We start from the raw sequence: 20,058 nt of genomic DNA on the forward strand, positions 1-20,058 counted from the left end.
GAAGCCAATTTCCAGCTCCTTCTCAGGACAGCCTGAGTCCCTCTGCTCCTGCTGCCCTAGGCAGAGGTGGCAGGGCTGTCCCAAGAAGTCACAGCCCAGGGGAACTCAGCAAGGGTATCTGTCCTCCTCCCTACCCTGCTGCTCCCAAGCCCCTGATCCCCTGTCCCCAGCCTTGGTCTCAGCACGTGTCCCCGAGGTTCCCCACTCCTGGGGACGCTCAGGCAGCAGCCCTGATTGGGCTCAGTGTGCAGACATCTGAAGTTCTGGGCCCTGGTAGGTCAATGTGGATGCAGCCAGGGTCCATGCCGCATGGAGCCTGCTGGAGAGGTCACAGTGCACAGTGGGGCAGGACAGCTGTGGGGGTCTGGATGCTGCTCTTTCTGGAGCCCTGGATGCCTGGTCAGAGCAGCAGGGTTGGCTGAAAATTAGAGGAGCCATGATGTCCCCTCTTGCTGAAACCCTGAAGAAGGTACTTCCTCCCCATTGAGTTATACTTGTATTACTTGGTTTTATTGCATTTCAGCCTGAGTCTCCTTACCCAGTCTTCGTATTTTGTTTCCTCCTTCCTCTTTAAATGTTCTCTCTGGTAGATAAAGACTTAATTCCATGTTCTGAGAACTCAGAGATAAGAGGCCAAGCAGGGCAGCTGCAGAAAGACTGGCAGCACCAGCAGGGCATTGTGCAGCTCTGTTCTGAGCTCACTGTGCAGGGTGGGCTCTCCCTAGAACTTCATGCTACCTCTGTTTCTTCCTGACAGCAGCCCTCAGGCACAGCCTGTTGCCTCCTGGGTGCAAGGGAGGATTGATTCTTTGTCACTGTTTAATAGAAATTCTTTGCAGGTGTAGTTCATAACTGATCAGTGTGTTGTGCTCATAGGAAGTACATGTGGGTGGCATGAAACCATGGACAGGAGGCTGGGGAGCTGGGCCAGTCACCAAGTCTGCCAGAAAACTCTCAAAGCTATAGGCGTATTATCCCTAGGCCCTGCCACCCCAGGCTTAACCAGAGGCTGAATCCGGGTCTCAGAGCTGTTTCTCCTATTGGCCATTTAAGGGTAATGGTGAAAGACTGGTTAATGATGAGAAAGCCTGCAGAAGGAAAGAATGCTTCATGGACCATTGGTTCTTTGGGTGTTTCAGGCAGTTTTAAATTATTAGTTTTTACAATCAATACTTGTGAACAGAAACAACTTGGCCAAAAATCTGTTATAGAATTTATACATGCATTAAAACAAAGTTTCATATTAAAAAAAAGGAGGAGGAGGAGGAGGACAGGATGCAGAAGTGTACAGGAAGTAGTTGCATTTATGTATGTCCTGGACAACAGATGCTTCTTCCTGATCTTAATCATTTCAGCCCAAGCTGAGCCAGGCTCCGTCCCCTTACCCTGTGACAACCAGATTCCTGTGTGGCCCCAGGGACCAACCCTGAAGCCAATTTCCAGCTCCTTCTCAGGACAGCCTGAGTCCCTCTGCTCCTGCTGCCCTAGGCAGAGGTGGCAGTGCTGTCCCAAGAAGTCACAGCCCAGGGGAACTCAGCAAGGGTATCTGTCCTCCTCCCTACCCTGCTGCTCCCAAGCCCCTGATCCCCTGTCCCCAGCCTTGGTCTCAGCACGTGTCCCCGAGGTTCCCCACTCCTGGGGACGCTCAGGCAGCAGCCCTGATTGGGCTCAGTGTGCAGACATCTGAAGTTCTGGGCCCTGGTAGGTCAATGTGGATGCAGCCAGGGTCCATGCCGCATGGAGCCTGCTGGAGAGGTCACAGTGCACAGTGGGGCAGGGCAGCTGTGGGGGTCTGGATGCTGCTCTTTCTGGAGCCCTGGATGCCTGGTCAGAGCAGCAGGGTTGGCTGAAAATTAGAGGAGCCATGATGTCCCCTCTTGCTGAAACCCTGAAGAAGGTACTTCCTCCCCATTGAGTTATACTTGTATTACTTGGTTTTATTGCATTTCAGCCTGAGTCTCCTTACCCAGTCTTCGTATTTTGTTTCCTCCTTCCTCTTTAAATGTTCTCTCTGGTAGATAAAGACTTAATTCCATGTTCTGAGAACTCAGAGATAAGAGGCCAAGCAGGGCAGCTGCAGAAAGACTGGCAGCACGGTCAGGGCATTGTGCAGCTCTGTTCTGAGCTCACTGTGCAGGGTGGGCTCTCCCTAGAACTTCATGCTACCTCTGTTTCTTCCTGACAGCAGCCCTCAGGCACAGCCTGTTGCCTCCTGGGTGCAAGGGAGGATTGATTCTTTGTCACTGTTTAATAGAAATTCTTTGCAGGTGTAGTTCATAACTGATCAGTGTGTTGTGCTCATAGGAAGTACATTGTGTTTTCTGTCTATTGTGATGTATATAAAGCGCTCATTTGTCTTTTATCAAAGAAATAAGAAACAGATAATTTTTATTTTTGAAACATAACTTCAGTGGGAATGATTCTCCATTTCCCAGGCTAGATCTGGGTCATATCTATTACACAATATTCTGTATCGAGTATTTAAAAATAACTGGCCTTATTCACCCACAGTGTGTCCATTCAGGGTATGATTTCTGCTTCTCTCCTGGGTCTGTCGTGCCTCTGTTTGTGTTACTACTAAAAGTAAGTGTTTCAGTCATTTGCTGATTTTCCTAGTAAGTCTTATATGTGAAATTTTTATGACAGAAGTTACAGTGATTGTGCCACGTAGTTCACTGATATAGAAAGTTTACTGAAATTCACAAACTGAGAGTACAATCTCTTATAATTTACAATATTCAGGTAAATGTATTATGTTCCAGGAATTTCCTATCTGATATTTTGAAGCAAATCATTTAAAAAAGTCAATTTTACGCTATTTTATCTTTTACTTGACTTACAGTAAAAGTTTTTTAAAGAAATTATCCTATGATCCTACAAAAACAAATGAACATTTTTATTGTGCAGTTGAAACAATACTAGTGAACAGGGCCCCTTACTAAAAGTGTATGTTATGTGATTTAACCATAGTAGATATCTCTAATAAAATTTTCTGATTATCACTAAGTTGATAAACATGTGGACTATTTTAAGCACTCACATGACTACCGAATTATTGACAGAGTCAGGGTGTGTGCAGCCCGTGACTGAGGGGTGCACTAGGACGTGAGGGAGTGGCGGTGTCCACAGCTAGGACTCGATTCCCAGTGGGCTGATGGTTAATGGAGCCTGTGCCCAGTCCTGGCCAGGGACAGTTTGCTTCCCAAAGAGGAACAGAGAGGTCACGTCCTGGGTCATTTCATCCACGTGGGTCAAACAGTGAGGCTGGCAGAACAAACCAGCTGAGGAGCTGGGCTGAGCAGGGAGGGGGCCTAAGTCACACCCGCTCCCTCTGTCCTCCCTCTGCCTCTCCCTGTTTCCCTCTCTCTCCCTCTCTCTCTCGAGCACAAATAACCTCCTTTTTGCTCTCCTCCCTCTGTCCCTGTCTCTCTGTCTAGGTCTCTCTATCTCTGTCTTTTTCTGCCTCTTTAATATAAATACCGTAATAACCACATACGTACATTTAAAAGCCATAGTATGTACATAGATAAAATGATTGTGCGCCGCTACATTTCATTGTATTAAACTCTCTTCCTATGAAATGGTCTACATGAATCAAGGTAATGCTGCAAATCAACATTATAAGATCTTTCATAAAAATTTCAAGCGTCGTACTTACTGCATTGTGACCAACTGATTTGAAAAGCTTGTTAAAGGTACTGAACTTCTTTCACATACACTGCAACATAACATGAGAAACAGAAGTAAACCTGAGTTGCCATAATAGTGTGGAATAAAGTCATGGCTTTGCTGGAAGTCGTCCACGTGAAATGAGGTATAATAGATGTAATAAGAGTGTCTAGCTGAGGAATTGTGCTATTGGCTCAAAAAATGCATTTGAAAATAGTACATTGTTGTTCTCTGATGTATAATTCTTACTCCTCAATCAGAGGCTTATTTCCCAAAGGTAAAATGGCAATTTTAATTTTGAAATAAATAGTTTACATAGTTGATAACGTATGCTGGTATCACTTTAGACTGAACCTAGTGTCTCTTCCAATCTGTAAAACCTTACTTAAACATAAAGACATGGAGAGACTTTTCAGAGCCATAAGAACTTCTCAGACACCATGAATTCAAAGAATTTTTCAAAGGGATAAGGATACAATGGGAAAGCACTTTCTCTGATTGGCCCCAAATCTCATGGAGAAGACACGGGTGGGAGGTGTGCGTTTCAGCCACGTTCCACCATCAGTGCTAGTAACAAGCCACATTTGGACCCGGACGGGGAAACAATTTCCTTGGGAAGAGTTCCGCACATGTTATATGGCAGTGCTTTTCTCAGGGGTAAGAGTCACACTGGCAAGCGCTGCACTTGGATTCCGGTGTGGGTTTTACCCAAAGCTCAGATGAACTCTTGGCTGGCACTGGGGATACAATTTAATACTTCTATCGGTGTGGGGTGACTCAAGGGCCATAGAGACTGTGCAAAGTGAAGTGAAACATGACGGAGTGGACTTCAGATGCCCCACAGAAGCATGCGTGTGATGGCACAAGGTCCCGAGTGCAGTAAGAAATAACTTACGGATTGTTTTCAACGACAAGAACACACAGATATAGCAGTGTAGAAAAAAAGAACGCTACAAAAACATCAACCTGTGTAAAGGGCCGAAGAGGGAGAATTGATGAAGACGTGAGTTGCTCTTATGCTGTGCCTTTATAGGAAGTGAGTTATGGTATAATACGAAGTATTAAATGATAATAAGCATCTAATGGGCCTCACTATGAGCCAGGGATTCTGTAACGGTTGGGAAATCATTGCTGAAGGCACCTGGAAGGACTGCAATGGAGTAAATAATTTACTGACAAAGAAAAACCAGGAGGGTAATATGGCTCGAGTGAGCGAGGGAAAGTTAGCAACTGTGAGTAAACACTGCTGACTTAGTGTTGTCAGCCAAAGCCACCCATTTTGAAAATCCGCTTGTGGTCACCGGGTTACACGAGGCACAGTGCCGCTCACGTCCCACATGTGTCCCCGATCCCACTGCCAGAGCAAGGGTCAGAGGCCGGGCACTTGCTCCAGTCTGCACCTCACTCAGACGCTGCTCTCCAGACCCTGAAGCCCAGAGCAAGCCTCGGCTCACATGCAGGAAAAAACAAGCCTGAGGTCTGCAAGGAAGAATCCCAGGTACACACCCTAAATACAGCTAAACACCCGCAGCATTTATGTATTTCAGTAACATAAACTGCACATCCAATTCAGAAACAGTAAAACTGAAGTTTATTAAATCTAAATTCATGAATCACTGTAAAATAAGTGTCCAATATTTGTTATTAATTTTGGTGATCAGAACAGATACTGAAGGACAGGTCTCTAGATTAGCGTATTTTATATTCAATTATTTTCTGTGAATATATGCATGCACATAAATATGTATAAAGGCAGACATCACAGACGCAGAAGATGTGAAAAATTCATCGTATGTTTAATGAATACTGTAAGCATGAGTAACATGAAAATTTAGGATTCCCCACAAAAATGCAGTACAATTTAAATTTGTGTAGCATAAAAAGAACAAAATTAAAATATTTAACATGTACTGTTATTTTGATTAAATATACATGATTTCTTATATGCAAGTATGTTTAACACTGTAAACATTTTATAACATTTTATCACTTACCATTTTTGATTTCTTAGAATTACTACATTTAAATTCCTAAGAGTTTTGATTTGAACAATGTATTTAGAAAATTCAGCTCCTTCTCCTCAATATATATTTACTTGCTCACTTTTTAAAAATTTATTTTGTGAAGAAAATAAAACAAAATTTCATAGCAAAATAAGAGAACAACAACAGATAAAACACAGTGTATCATAATCTTCAATGTAGTTCTTTACAATATAAGACATTGACAAATAAGATTCTGTCTCACAAAACATAACAGATAAAATGAAAAACTTTCTTTTTGCTAAATTAAAAGTAATTCTAATATAAATGGAATAAATTTCCATATAAACTATTTTTCAAACAATGCAATAGATAATTAGGAGAATTATTTGAACTTCTTTCTACTTCCTTTTATCTTTCTTCTATTTTGTCCCTTCTGTCTTTGCATATATATTTTTCTCACATAAGAGAGAAAACAGATACTTAAGCTTATGTGTCTGACTTATTTCCCTTAATGTTGTTCTCAAGCTGCATCCACTTACGTTTTAATGCTTCAAGTTAATTATCCTTTTAAATGAACGGCCCGCATCATTGGTGGAATGTGACATAGTACAACCTGTATGACGTTCAATGCGTGGTTCTGTAAAACACTGAAAATAGAAATTCGATTTGGCCCAGCTATTTCCCCTTCTAGATACCTTCTTGAGAGGCACAATCAGCACACGGGCATACATGCATATCCATGTCTGCAGCACTGAGCTCCTAACAGCTACACCTTGCATACAGTGCACATACATGCATCGACAGGTGAACAAATCAGGAAAGATGTTATTCGCTCTGATAGTAGGATCAGAGCATGGGGACAGCAGTAGTACTCTCCATATCACAGGCTCCAGAGAAAACCTCCTTCATCTGATCAACTCATTCTGTTCATTAATCAGACAGATAACACAGAACACGCTTAGGAACCAGGCAACACTTCAGGCACTTGGCTTCCATCAGTGAATGGGGCAAAGATATTCTATAACTGTGGGTGGGAGAATGACAGTGAAGGGCAGGCCCAACTCGTGTTTGTTATTTAACATGATGGAAGGTGGGATGAAACAGGCAAAATGTGAAATGGAGAAGGGATGGAGGACCAGGAAGGTGAGGGCTCCAGGCTTTCACAGGTGTGCAGGGAGGGCCCACTACAGGACACACTGGAGAGACAAGCGGAGCAAAGTTCCCAGAATTCACCACGACCTTGAGTCTCCATGCAGAGCCCAGGGCAGATTCCACCTCCTCACTCTCTCAGGTGACTGATGCCCATGAATGCTCATCTTGTAAAGCTTGGCATTCATGAAACGCTCTGTTAGACCATTGATACTCATGTAAAATACTTCAGCAATTCTCATTTTGCTACATAAGCTCATGGGAACAATTTTGGGATTCATCTACTTTTCATCTTTATATTTTATCTTTAGATAAAACACAGAAATGCAGCATGAGCCCTGAGAATCAGACTTCCAGCAGGGATTTCATCCTTCTGGGACTGTTCTCTTCCTCCCGCACCAGCCTGGTCTTCTTCTCCTCTCTGTGCATCCTTTTCATCCTGACTGTCACAGAAAACGCCCTCCTGATCCTCCTCATCCACGGGGACTCCCGCCTCCACTCCCCAATGTACTTCCTGCTCAGCCACCTCTCCTTCATGGACATCTTGCACATTTCCAACATCGTCCCCAAAATGATCGCCAACTTCCTGTCTGGCAGCAGAACCATCTCCTTCACAGGCTGTGGATTCCAGATCTTCATATCCATCGTCCTGCTGGGTGGCGAGTGCCTTCTGCTGGCTGCCATGTCCTATGATCGCTATGTGGCCATCTGCTACCCCCTGCGCTATGCCGCTCTGATGAGTGACAGACTCTGTGTGCTCATGGCAGCCGGGGCCTGGCTGGTGGGGACCCTCAACTCCGTAATCCACACAGCCTATGTGCTCCACTTTCCCTTCTGTCACTCAAGGGCTATTGTTCATTTCTTCTGTGAAGTTCCCGCCATGCTGAAGTTGTCCTGTGTGGACATTTCACACTATGAGCAAGGAGTTGATGTAAGTGCTGTTATTTTCTTGTTGATCCCTTTCTCCCTGATCTCTGTATCTTATGTCAGAATTTTGCACACTGTCTTACAAATCAAATCCTCAGAGGCCCAGAAAAAATCATTTTCCACCTGTTCCTTCCACATGGCTGTGGTTGTCATGTTCTATGGGCCATCTATTTTCACATACATGAGACCCAAGTCCTACCGCACTCCAGGCCAGGATAAGTTCTTGGCCACATTCTACACCATTCTCACACCCACCCTCAACCCTGTCATCTACAGCTTCAGGAATAAAGATGTTCTTCAGGCTGTCAGTAACATCATCAAACATATTCCCATGGCTAACAAATGAAAGGGAAATAGGCTCTACTTTGGTTTTTCTCCTTTCTTTATATCTTGTTACTGTGGGACATTCACTATGTTTGGTTGGAAAGATAATCAAAGCTCCTTTGTTGCATTCAAAATAAACACATTGTTGAGAAACGTTGTTGAGAAAAACTAAGTAAGAAATATATCATTTTTGCAAATGCCAACCTCTAATAATGTCATCATCCTTTTCTCTTACTAATTCTGATGTAAAAGGTCATAAAAGGTGATTTCTAGTAACTTCCACTAAACTTATAAGATCTACAATGCAACATGTTTCAAGAATCACTAACTCCAGCTCATAGGTGAAATATAAATACTATTTTTTTTCATTACTGAGATCATACTTAAAACCTAACACACGAGAGCCAGGCATGTTGTCACTGTGATACATCCCCAGCCCTGTGAAATATGAATTGTTACCATGTCTGCATTTCCAACTTCTGTGGAATACGCACTCAGATCTCATCATCATTTCATAGACAACTTGTAATAAGTCATGCAAATTGTATCACTTATAATATACATTACAATAATTTTCTAGCCAACAACAATGAAATTAAAATTTTCTATACAAGGAAGAGGGCCATTAAATTTAATTTTATTACTCCAGACTCTTTCTAAGTTTGATTCATACTTCTTTAAACAGTAAAATATTTTATGTACAGATTCAACTATAGATAGACAGTTTCCTTGGCTTTTAGACGTCCTGAATATCATCTGCTCTTATGAAATTAGGTGTGTATTTGAACACGTATTGGCAAACATCACGTTCATCTTCTGGACAGATTCCAGAGACCTGACCTCGCCCCACAGCTAATGACTCAGTGCCCTTCCCCACATATCCACTTCCGTACTCCTTTCCTGCCCCATCCTGACATCACAGTTAATCTCAGATTGGGTCTGGGAAGAGGAGTTCACAGGACCTTTCCCCTCCTAGTGAGTACTGTGCATTGCATAAACCCTGCACACAGGAGCCCAGACTCTCAGGGTGTTGAGTTATAATGCTTGGTGGGCAACACGTGTGGCACATGGCAGCAGACATATCTTTTTCTGTGGTGCTTATATGTCCTGGTGTGCTAACTCTTGGTTGAATTCATCTTATTCTTGCTGGCCTTTACTGAAAATAGCAAATTAAGAAGCAGTATTTTTAGCCTTCTTTGGTTCAATGTCTCATTGCTACAACTTTGCCTTGTAGGCAAAAACAAAGAAAAGCTGAATATCTTCTGATCACCACATGCACATGCCCCACCTTCTCCAAACCGCTGGGCTATTGCTGTCTTCTCCTCCATCAAGGACATACTTTCAAAATCCCCAGTGCATGAGCAGAGAGAATTTGGTTCTGTGCACTGTATGATGCAAGCATTAGGTAGGAAATTTTATGACACAGAGGTATACAGGTTTACAGGAGTAATGTACAGAGTAGGACCATGGACAATAAAACTATATTGTGTGAAGTATCTTTGTTTAATAATTATACCTGCACTGTTGCATTCACAAAACACAACTATGTGTGATGCTTGGGTGTGCCAGCCTTTTTCCTATCAACTTGTGTCCTATGAAGGCCAAATATGGATTGTAAATGTATTTCCATCAGTAAACTGAGAAGTGGCTTTAAGGTGAGCACTAGAGGCGAGGGATGATTTGAGAGCCCCAGAGGGCTGTGGTGCCCCTTGGTCAGCAGAAATGGCCTGGTGGCTCCAGCCGTCTGGGTCAGAGTCTCTGGGGGCTTCTCCCTTTGGGATGACACAAATCCACTTTAGGAGCCCAGATCCTCTTTGCCCTGCAGGGAAAAGCAAGGCCATGGCAGGAGGAAGGTCTGCGTCTGCGGTTCCCACCAGTGCCCAGGTGTCCAAGGCTGAGTGGAGTCAGAGTCCTGCTTCTGCAGAGTGCTGAGAATGTAAGGTTTGATGCAGGAGCGGTGAGGCCACGTGGGTGCTGTGTGCCTGACAGGGAAGTGGAGGTGTTTCCAGCCATCAGGGCCACACAGGAAAGCCAGAGGAGGGGAGACTTGGGCGGGAGAGGCACTTAGGGAGGAGGAGCATGGAGATGACAAGGCATGCAGGGCAGGAGCACAGAGGATAAACACAGGGTGGGATTTCGTTTCAGGATAGAGCTCTGCTCGTGGTGGTGACACTCACCTCGGGGGCACTGACTGGGCAGACGCACCTCAGCTGGGATGCATCGATGTCACCCTGGGACCCAGTCACATTGCAGGTGGGGTCAGCTTGGGCCAGGCCCACAGTCTGCTGTCCCTGCCAGGATACAGGGAGATGGAGACAATTCCCGCTGTCACTGTGAGGGAGACGTCCCACGAGTGTCTAGCAGGAGAGCATGGGACCGAGTGTGGCAGGCTGGACAGGACAGCAAACCCAGGGCACTCAGCATGTCCACTGCAGTTGGCTGGAGTCCTGGTGGGCAGGGACAGGGGCTGGGGCTGCACAGGGAAAGTGCTGGAGAACACGGGAAGTGCAGCGGAGCCCTGAGGGAAGCCCGTGCCTGTCCCACAGCCTGACCCAGAGGGAGGCTGCTGCAGACCAAAGCAAGCCTCACAGGGGTCACTGGTTTGTGTGTCCCCTGGTAGGCCCAGCAGTCCTAGGGCCAGGCAGAGCCTTCCCACTGGAGGACGGGCATGCTAGAGCCCCGTCTGGGAGAAGGCAGACAGCTCTGGGCCAACACTGCATCTCAGGTCCTGTTCACTGCCAGTGTCCCTTTGCCTTGGCAAGGAACTTCGGAAGATGGGAGGGCATTTCAGGGACTTCGGGATAAATCCCTAGTTTTTCTCTGGAAAACACACTGTACCACAGTTTCACAAATTATACAGAGTATTCCAAAGAGTCACAGGGCAAAGCACTGAGAAGTGTCAGTGGCCGGTAAAAGCGAGTTTGAGCAGACGGGTGACCACCTCTAATGCGAGGAGCACAGCTCTGCCCCTCACAGCCATCCGTGGATGTGATCACGGGAGAACCTGACTGGGCCCTCTCCCGGATACACTGCCTCCTCCTCCCTCAGAGAAGATCTCAGCGGGTGTGAGTCCATTGCACAATTCTGAGCCACACAAGTGAATTCCGTTGCATTTTATTCGCTGATATTCTGTCATATTCTCAACTTCTCTCCCTGTTAGCAATATTGTTCAAATGTGTACCTACAGAATCCAGAAAGAGCACTAATCCTAATAACAGAGTAATAATGTCAGTGGAAATATCGCAATCATTGAATACTGTGTAGTCCTGGTCTCTGAGTGCTGGTCAGTACCAAGTTCTGTTATGTGTGTGAGTGTGTGGCTTTGGTGTTACTAAATCTGATTTTAATTCCCAATACATTATGAGGCACTTGATATAAGTTGATTTCAGATCGATTCATGGCAAAGTACTACACTGTACCAAAATATGGGTCTTAATCTTTTAAAAAATTAGTATATAAATTGCTTTTTTCACCATTTTCTTAATAATATTATTTGTGAACACAGCACACTCAGCCCTGGGTGAGGCAGAGTGTTATATATTTGCTGTACCCCTCCACAGCACCCCATTAATCGCAATTGTGTGAGATCTACATTCAGTCCAATCCCGTGTTCCATATCTGCCTCTCCAAACAGCTCCTGTGTAGGTCAGAGAATTACGAGAGGTGGCTAGTGTTACTCTGTCAGTCACCAGCCTAGGAAATGTCTGTGTTTATAATTTTCTCACAGAAAATAACTTTATTGATGTCCATAGGCTGATTAAGGTTAATAGCATGTAGAAGTTTTTAAAAATAAGTTTCCACCACTGCCCTCAGTACAAAATATAACAGAGCTTGTAAGAGTGGATATTTTCCAGGTTTCCAATATAAAATATCTGCCACAGTGAACTTTTCAGAGAGGAGTTGACAGTGTTATCTTTGTTGTTTCACACATTACAGTCAAAATTATGCAGTCATGAAATAATGTGGCCCCAGATAAGAAATGCTGAGCACATGAATGTGCAGTGAAATGAATCTGTGATCAAAACATAACAAATAGGCTGCGTTATTCACCTGGATTCTGAGTACTCAGGAAGAGAGAGGAAAATATTTAAGTCTAAATAAGATGGAATAATTGCTAGTTACATGAGGCACTTCGTATATCTTGACTACGAACAAAGGAAATGATAAAACTGGAAGGTAGGATCTGTGGAGAGTGAAGCATGCAGTAGGATTCATGTCTCTTAGAAGGAAATCCTGTGGTATGACCATGTTTATAGGCAGAGGGTTATTTCAAGCCAGGAGTAAAGTCGGTGGAGCATTTGCACATAAGCCAGACCAGAGTGCGTTGGTTAACAGTTAACCCTGAATGTCCAGAGCAATTCCATCCATAATAAGATCAAGCAGTTTGTGTCGGGTACAAAACAGTTGTATCCTTTGAATTAATTAATTATGAGGCAACAGGGTCGTTTTTAATTTCCAATTTCACTTTGCAAACTGTTGCCATATATACAATTTTTAAATGATTCAGTTTCTTTACATCATAAAACAGTAAAAAAGAAAATATATTTCCAAAGACGTGTTATTGGTTGTGACTGACAAAAACCTTTGTTTTCTCTGATAAAGGACAATTGATATTTCAAATGGCACACACAGACTAAGCTAAGCTTTTTTATTTTACTACTTATTCATAGCATGAGTCTTACAAATAATGAACTTTTCTCTTTTAAAATTTTGTATGAATGAAAATACAATGACAATCCCGTATCCTTGTATTTGTGTTGCCCTCCTGACAGAGACACACAAGGTGGGGCCTGCTGTGACCCCGGCAAGGTCGCCCCCAGGATTTCATGCCCAGCGGGGAGCAAGGCCTCATCAGGACAACACGGATGAGGCAGAAGTTTGCTGTGCGCTGTTCCAGTTGGAGTAGAGTTGGTGTGGAGGATGGAAAATGATCAGCGGACCGTGGACCAGGAAAGGCAGGGCCTGAGGGGGAGCAGGAGCCTCCACAAGGGAGAGTGGGGCCAGAATCCCTGAAACGAGCATCAGAGAGAAGCACAAGGAATTCCCCACACCTGAGACTGCCTGGAACCAGGAGCACAGTGAACACATCAGTGCCCTTATATTCAAGAAGTAATTTCCACATTTTAGAGCATCCCCACTGCAAACCCTGGCTGAGAGGTCCTTGGTGCTGATTAGAAAAGACACACCACCAGCTTTCATTTTATTATGTAGACCGAAGTAAAGGTGTTTTCCAGTTCTTTACTTCTATCACTGTAATTTAACTAAGCAGCTTTGCACTTTTGCCAATATCTAATTCATATAATTAGCATAATTGATAATAATTAATTTCACATAACTAGTTTGCTATGATTATTCTTTTTTAAGATAAACACTGAAGATACAACATGATCCCTGAGAATCAGACTTCCAGCAGGGATTTCATCCTTCTGGGACTGTTCTCTTCCTCCCGCACCAGCCTGGTCTTCTTCTCCTCTCTGTGCATCCTTTTCATCCTGACTGTCACAGAAAATGCCCTCCTGATCCTCCTCATCCACAGGGACTCCCGCCTCCACTCCCCAATGTACTTCCTGCTCAGCCACCTCTCCTTCATGGAAATCTTGCACATTTCCAACATCGTCCCCAAAATGATCGCCAACTTCCTGTCTGGCAGCAGAACCATCTCCTTCACAGGCTGTGGATTCCAGATCTTCATATCCATCGTCCTGCTGGGTGGCGAGTGCCTTCTGCTGGCTGCCATGTCCTATGATCGCTATGTGGCCATCTGCTACCCCCTGCGCTATGCCGCTCTGATGAGTGACAGACTCTGTGTGCTCATGGCAGCCGGGGCCTGGCTGGTGGGGACCCTCAACTCCGTAATCCACACAGCCTATGTGCTCCACTTTCCCTTCTGTCACTCAAGGGCTATTGATCATTTCTTCTGTGAAGTTCCCGCCATGCTGAAGTTGTCCTGTGTGGACATTTCACACTATGAGCAAGGAGTTGATGTAAGTGCTGTTATTTTCTTGTTGATCCCTTTCTCCCTGATCTCTGTATCTTATGTCAAAATTTTGTACACTGTGTTGCAAATCAAATCCTCAGAGGCCCGGAAAAAGTCCTTTTCCACCTGTTCCTTCCACATGGCTGTGGTTGTCATGTTCTATGGGCCATTTATTTTCACATACATGAGACCCAAGTCCTACCACACTCCAGGCCAGGATAAGTTCTTGGCCACATTCTACACCATTCTCACACCCACCCTCAACCCTGTCATCTACAGCTTCAGGAATAAAGATGTTCTGTTTGCTATGAAAAATATGCTGAAATATAATTTTCTGTATAAGAAATAGTAAGGAATAATGTTTGAATTCTCTGTTCTCTTTATAACCATAATAATGTCGATAAGATATTCATTATTAATTTTCTGGAAAGGCAATGACAGTTCTGCCACTCCAGTTTGAGAATTGAAATGTTTGTTTAAGAACTGGGACTGATCAGCATAATGTTGCATCTTGTTATAGAGTTTGATCACACAGATCTTATGAAATATGTCCTTGAATTATATGAACTACAATCATCTGCACTTAGAGGCAGTAATACAAAAGAGGATTGAACTTCCTTGTGATGAAATTTTAAGAATTTAAGAGAAATATGTTAAAACATGAATAATGCACAAAAATTTCAAGGAGATATATATTTGCATATATATATATATATATATATATGTATTTTTCTGCATTGGTATAAAACTGAGTGCTTTTTTCAAATTTTATAATCAGCTGTTTAAATCCATAAGTTCAAATTAAGAATACATCATTATTTTTATATATTGACTTTTTACTGATTGACCAATGCAATATAAATATTGATATAATGCCTAAATTTGAGTGAAGATACTAAACTTATGAGTTAGGCTTTGATATGAAAAATCTAGAGGTCCTTAAATCAGCATAGAGAAATTTCAACTTTATAGCTCCCAAGTATCATTAACCCACGTTAATCCTAAAGAATCACTTTATTAGCAGTTCTAGGGAAAGATGAATGATATGATCTGGGAAAATGAAAGATGACGTAAGTAGGGAGAACCACTAATGACATGCTAATGAAAGGTACAGAGACGCCCTCCAGGTTCTTCTACCTCTGAGTTAATCCTTTGGAGCTAATTTATTTAGAACACTATGAGATGGTAAAGTCTTAGGTTTGGGAAGACAAACAATGAGATTCGGATTAAGCGTCATATTATACATTATCAACGGATTATTCAGGACTCGCACTGCAGGATCATCAACCTCTGCCCTCCAAGGCGCCACTCCAAGCTCTTGCAAAGCCCGCTCCTGCGTGGACAGCGTCGCCCGAAGGCGGTAAATTTCATCACAGCACTTCGCTGTCCTAGTGCCATCCCCTCCTGCTGACCCTGGCTGAGGATTTGGCTTAGGCGAGGTCTCTGTCCCTAAACTGGAATCCAGCTGCTCACTGAGACGCAGGTGGTCCCTCCACTCCTCCAGCCGAGCTATGCGCTGTGCAGAGGAAGGACCTCAGCCCTGGGAGCGAGTCCAGTTGGGAGGCTCACTCTGCAGAGCAGAGTGGACGCACATAAATACTTCACCCTACCAGGTCCATACCTTAGAGACCCTTTTGTGAGTCTTTGCTCGACCTCTGGTGGACTTTTTGCAGTGAGCAGATCAATAGCTTCAGTTTGGTGTGGCCAGGGAGCAGCACAGGCTGATCTCCCATCTAGCCTGAGACCATGCAATGTCAAAGGAGTTGTGCTATTTAACTTTTAGAATTGGACATGTAGTATTTTGTAAATAATATAATGATAAGCTAAGATATAATAAGGGAAATTTTGTTGCTTATGTATTAACTGTATGATATGATTTATATGTGACCTAAGTCAAGTCCCCCTCCCTCATTGTGAGCCACTTTAGACAGAATGTTGGACATCCATGGAAATACAGCTGATGCACCCTTGGTCCACTGTAGGGAATGTGTGATAACTGAGCAGCTCCTTTGGGAAGAAGTCAGCTGCCTGCTCTTCACACACTGCCCTCATATCACAGAATTTCACCATTTGCAGAAAAAACAAGCTATTTAGTGATTAAGCTCAATAGGCAAATACTGCACTGAACATCTCTGTCTCCAGTCACACTCTCAACTGCAGCCAATGGAATCTGGGACAGAATCTCCATGCACCTTTGCTGAAAACATGTGTATAACTCATCTGTTGTAAATAGAAAGTATACAATTGGCTAAAAAAGTCAGGGCCTGGCTTGGCAGCACATGCCTCTCTTCCCAGCTGTCTGAAGATTGTGAACTCTATGGCACTTTGAAAAAATTAATACCCTGTCTCAAAATTTAAAATAATCATCTTCTTGATAATAACAACAAGAGCTGGGGATTTAGCAAAGTGGTGACTGCCTGCCTTACAAGTGCAGGTCCTAAGCTTGACCCCCAGTACCAAAGAAAAAAAAATGATAATAACAACAAAATGCACTGGGTGCACTTCAGTGTTGGAACACTTTGTAAGCCAGTGCAAAGTCTTAGGTTCCATCCCCACACTGCAGGGACAGTGGCAGGAGGAAGGAGGGCAGGTTCTCCCTGGACTATGGAGAAGCAGAGGAAACTCTCCAAGAACACATAAGGCCCAGTATGTGCCTGAGGAACAGTCCTACAGAGGCCACCTGTGCCCCTCTGGATGCCACAGTTGGGGCCAGAAGGACACTTGGTGACCTTGTCCCTATGGCATCCACGAGTCCCGGGTGGATGTGAGCACCGTTGATGCACCGAAGACCCCGTTCTCCAGTGAAAGTCTGGCACCATGGACTAGGCTCCTGTGCTAAGGCTGTGGCTGAGATTCACACAGCAAAGAGTTTATTTGAGTCAACATGGCTACTGGAAATTCTGCACCCTGAGATGGGCTAAAGAAAGAAGAAATATAAAACAGTCTTAAATGATCTCTATTTCCCCTGCTGAATCAAGTGTTCTCATGTCTTCTTTTTCTGGGTTATTATCAGTGGATGATGGGAATATATTTTCAAAATAGGTAAATGTGCTACTCATTAAGGAGTTGAGGGCTTTAGTGGAAAATGAAAGTAGACTGAAGAGAAAGGTTTTACTGTCACAAATACACTGTGCACTTACACTCATGAACACTGTCATTGTAATTACTCAGGTCCTGTAGCCTTCTCTCTTCCCTTAGGATGAACTAAGTCTCAGCCCCAGTGCCCAGGCCATGCTGGGCTCTTGCAGGAGGCACCAATCTCTCAGCTCAGGCTTCTGCACAGCACCTTTTCCTGGCTGAGGCTTCTCAGTTGCCACCTTTCCTGGTGTGCTGGGCTGGGGAGCTGTGAGCGCTCAGTCAGGATGCTCAGAGCAGAGGAAGGTGCTGAGATAGGCTCCTGCCTGCATGGTTCAGGTGGGGTCAGAGTGTCCTCAGAGGAAAAGGCTGCCCTGGGCCTGGGACCGAAGCCCCTCAGTGTCAGCAGCTCATGTCTGAGGGACTTCCTGTCTGGGCTTCTGCAGCAATGAATGTGACTGGAATGGACATTGCTGTGGTCGACACTGACATCTTCTTCTCCACAGAAATTCTGGGGATGCTCTGCTCCCCACACAAAATGAAGGACCTTAGCCCCTTTGCAGTCCAGATGTCCCATGCTTTGGGGAAGATCTGAGCCCAGCCCTCTGAATGCACTGGGTCATTTTCTGGGACAAGGTTCAAAGGCAGGAACCCCATGAAAGCAAACTTTAGAGTCCCAGGAGTGCGACCTCTTAGAGTTTCTGATTTTAAACTCACCTGTGAAGCAACAGTAATGAAAATTGAGGTAGTGAGAAAAAAACACAGGGCCCCGGTGACCAGAACGTGGAGCCCAGGAAGAAAATCACATAAATGTTCATATTATTTTTAATAAATGTTGTGCTAATACAATTCATTTGGAGAAGGATAGTGTTTACAATAAATATGCTGAGAAATAGTCACATGAAACCTATAAATTTGAACCTTTATGTGTATTAAATACCTCAATAAAGTAACTAAAGCTATAAAATACTTGAGTCTTCTAAAATCATTTCCATCATGTTCATCTTACCTACATTTTAATGAATATGACATAAAAACCACAAGTTCAAAATAAATATATTATATTATATTATGTCAGAAATAATATTTTTTATACTAAAGAACATTTTCAAGGATAACTAGTAGTCTTCAAGAAGTATTTGTAAACCATAATGCATAAATATAGAAAATAAAAATAACTCTTTTAACTAAACAATAACAATCATTACAAAAGCAATACTCTCAAGATCCCAGCATGAATCTTGTGGGGACCAGATGAGTGCAGTTGTAGGCTGATCCAAGCCAGGGCCCTGTGCTGATCCCAGTAGCTTGGATTAACATGGCCAAAGACCCTCCTGAAAGGGAGCTGCTCAGGTGCACAAGCAAGAGACGCAGGCCCACATAGATACCACTCTTATGTGTATGCAGACCCCAGCCAGAAACCCACTCAGACACTAGAAACTGGAGTGCACAGCCCCCAGCCAAAGGCCCTCCCAGACAACAGCTATGTAGGGGAGCAACCCCAGCAAGAGGCATGCCCAGATAACATCCCAAGTGTGCACGGGCCCCAGCCAGAACCTCACTGGGACAACAGAGCAGGGTGCGATGCACAATGCCACGCTTCTGAACTAAGGAATTGGTATAGGTGTGAGCAGCAGAGCAAAGGCCTCTCTGAAGCTTGCTGAGAATTTAAGCCAATAAGGTGAGCAAAAGTTGCCTCAATAAAGGCCTAGAAGGATGTATCTGTTGAAATGAGAAGACATGTAAACAAGTGTCAAAGCTAGACTTCCAAATCACCTAAAGCAACACCAAAGTGAAACAAGAAGGAACAATCTGATGCCCAGCCACCGGGACTATCTGACCTGGCAACAAAAGAAGATCTGAAAAAATGAAATCAGAAAAAATTTGGCACATAACAACAGAGATTGTGTCCAGAGTGCAAGGCATGATTAATGACTTCAGGGCACACACAGATAAAAAAAGAGGCATTGAAGGACATGATGGAATCCCAACATAGGAAAAAATGGAATCCATAAAAGAGATGCAAGCAGATTTCCTGGAGATTAAAAACTCCTTTGGAAGTTTATGCAGCAGAATGTGCTAATGTGAGGACAGAATTTTAGATATAGAAGATAGGAATGCAGTTAGTGACCAGGAAGGGAAAACTTTCTCAAAAATAGAAAGCGACCATGAAAGATAAATCCAGCAGATTTATACAAAGATGATACAAAGAAGAATAACATAAAACTGATTGGAGTCAACGAAGGAACAGGAGAGAGTGTAAATTTTATATACTGTTTAGAGAAGCAATGGCACAAAACTTCCCATGTAGGGGAAAACAACTTGACATACAGAGAAGTGAGGCAAATAGGACTCCAACTAGCTGGTATTACAAAAAAGAAAATCTACACCAAGGCATAGAGTAGTAAAACTTCTAGAAACCTAAAGGAAAATAAAATAATACAAGCAGTTAGAGAAAATCAATAAATCACATACAAAAGAAGGCCTATCAGAATCACAGCAGACTTCACAGCACAAACCTTCAAGAGAAGAAGAGCTTGGAGTGATGTATTTCATGACCTAAAGGAAAACTGTCTCCATCCCAGACTGATGTGCCCTGCAAAACTATCTCTCAATACTGATGGAGAAATAAGGTACTTTCATGATTAGAGTACCTGATGAACGTCATGAATACCGAACTAGCACTCTGTAAACATGCAAACAATGTCCTAGGAAATGACAATGAGGATCACAACCCCAGGAATCCCAGCAGAATCAATCCATCAGGCATGACAAGAAATTAAATACAATGGGGGAGAATCCCACATAAGATAAAGTCATGACAAGCATACATCAATACATATCAGTTATAAGCATTACTGTAATTGGTCTCAATCCACCCATCAAAGGAAATAGACTAGCAGAATGGGTCAATCAGAAAGTGCAGCAACATGCTGCATACAAGAAACACAG

The 20,058-nt window shown here is 43.6% G+C and overlaps 2 protein-coding genes across 2 annotated transcripts; both read left to right on the plus strand.

Moving 5' to 3' along the window:
• Window positions 1–2,533: 2,533 nt before the first annotated feature.
• Window positions 2,534–8,076, plus strand: LOC104858232 (olfactory receptor 2AJ1). Its single transcript, XM_010618320.1, has 2 exons — window positions 2,534–2,583; window positions 7,115–8,076. The coding sequence occupies exon 2, from the start codon at window positions 7,135–7,137 to the stop codon at window positions 8,074–8,076; it is 942 nt and encodes a 313-aa protein (XP_010616622.1). The 5' UTR covers window positions 2,534–2,583; window positions 7,115–7,134.
• Window positions 8,077–13,438: 5,362 nt separating this feature from the next.
• LOC104858182 (olfactory receptor 2AJ1) lies at window positions 13,439–14,380 on the plus strand. The gene has a single exon (XM_010618273.1). It carries the CDS (start codon window positions 13,439–13,441, stop codon window positions 14,378–14,380), a length of 942 nt encoding a protein of 313 aa, XP_010616575.1.
• Window positions 14,381–20,058: the final 5,678 nt, after the last annotated feature.

Source organism: Fukomys damarensis, unplaced genomic scaffold (genome assembly GCF_012274545.1).
Source record: "Fukomys damarensis isolate Sample0158 unplaced genomic scaffold, DMR_v1.0_HiC HiC_scaffold_3, whole genome shotgun sequence".
NCBI classification, from domain to species: domain Eukaryota; kingdom Metazoa; phylum Chordata; class Mammalia; order Rodentia; family Bathyergidae; genus Fukomys; species Fukomys damarensis.

What these genes read in the sequence shown, in the direction of transcription:
- LOC104858182 (XM_010618273.1), top strand. Translation starts at nt 13,439, where the DNA reads ATGATCCCTGAGAATCAGACTTCCAGCAGGGATTTCATCCTTCTGGGA.
- LOC104858232 (XM_010618320.1), top strand. Translation starts at nt 7,135, where the DNA reads ATGAGCCCTGAGAATCAGACTTCCAGCAGGGATTTCATCCTTCTGGGA.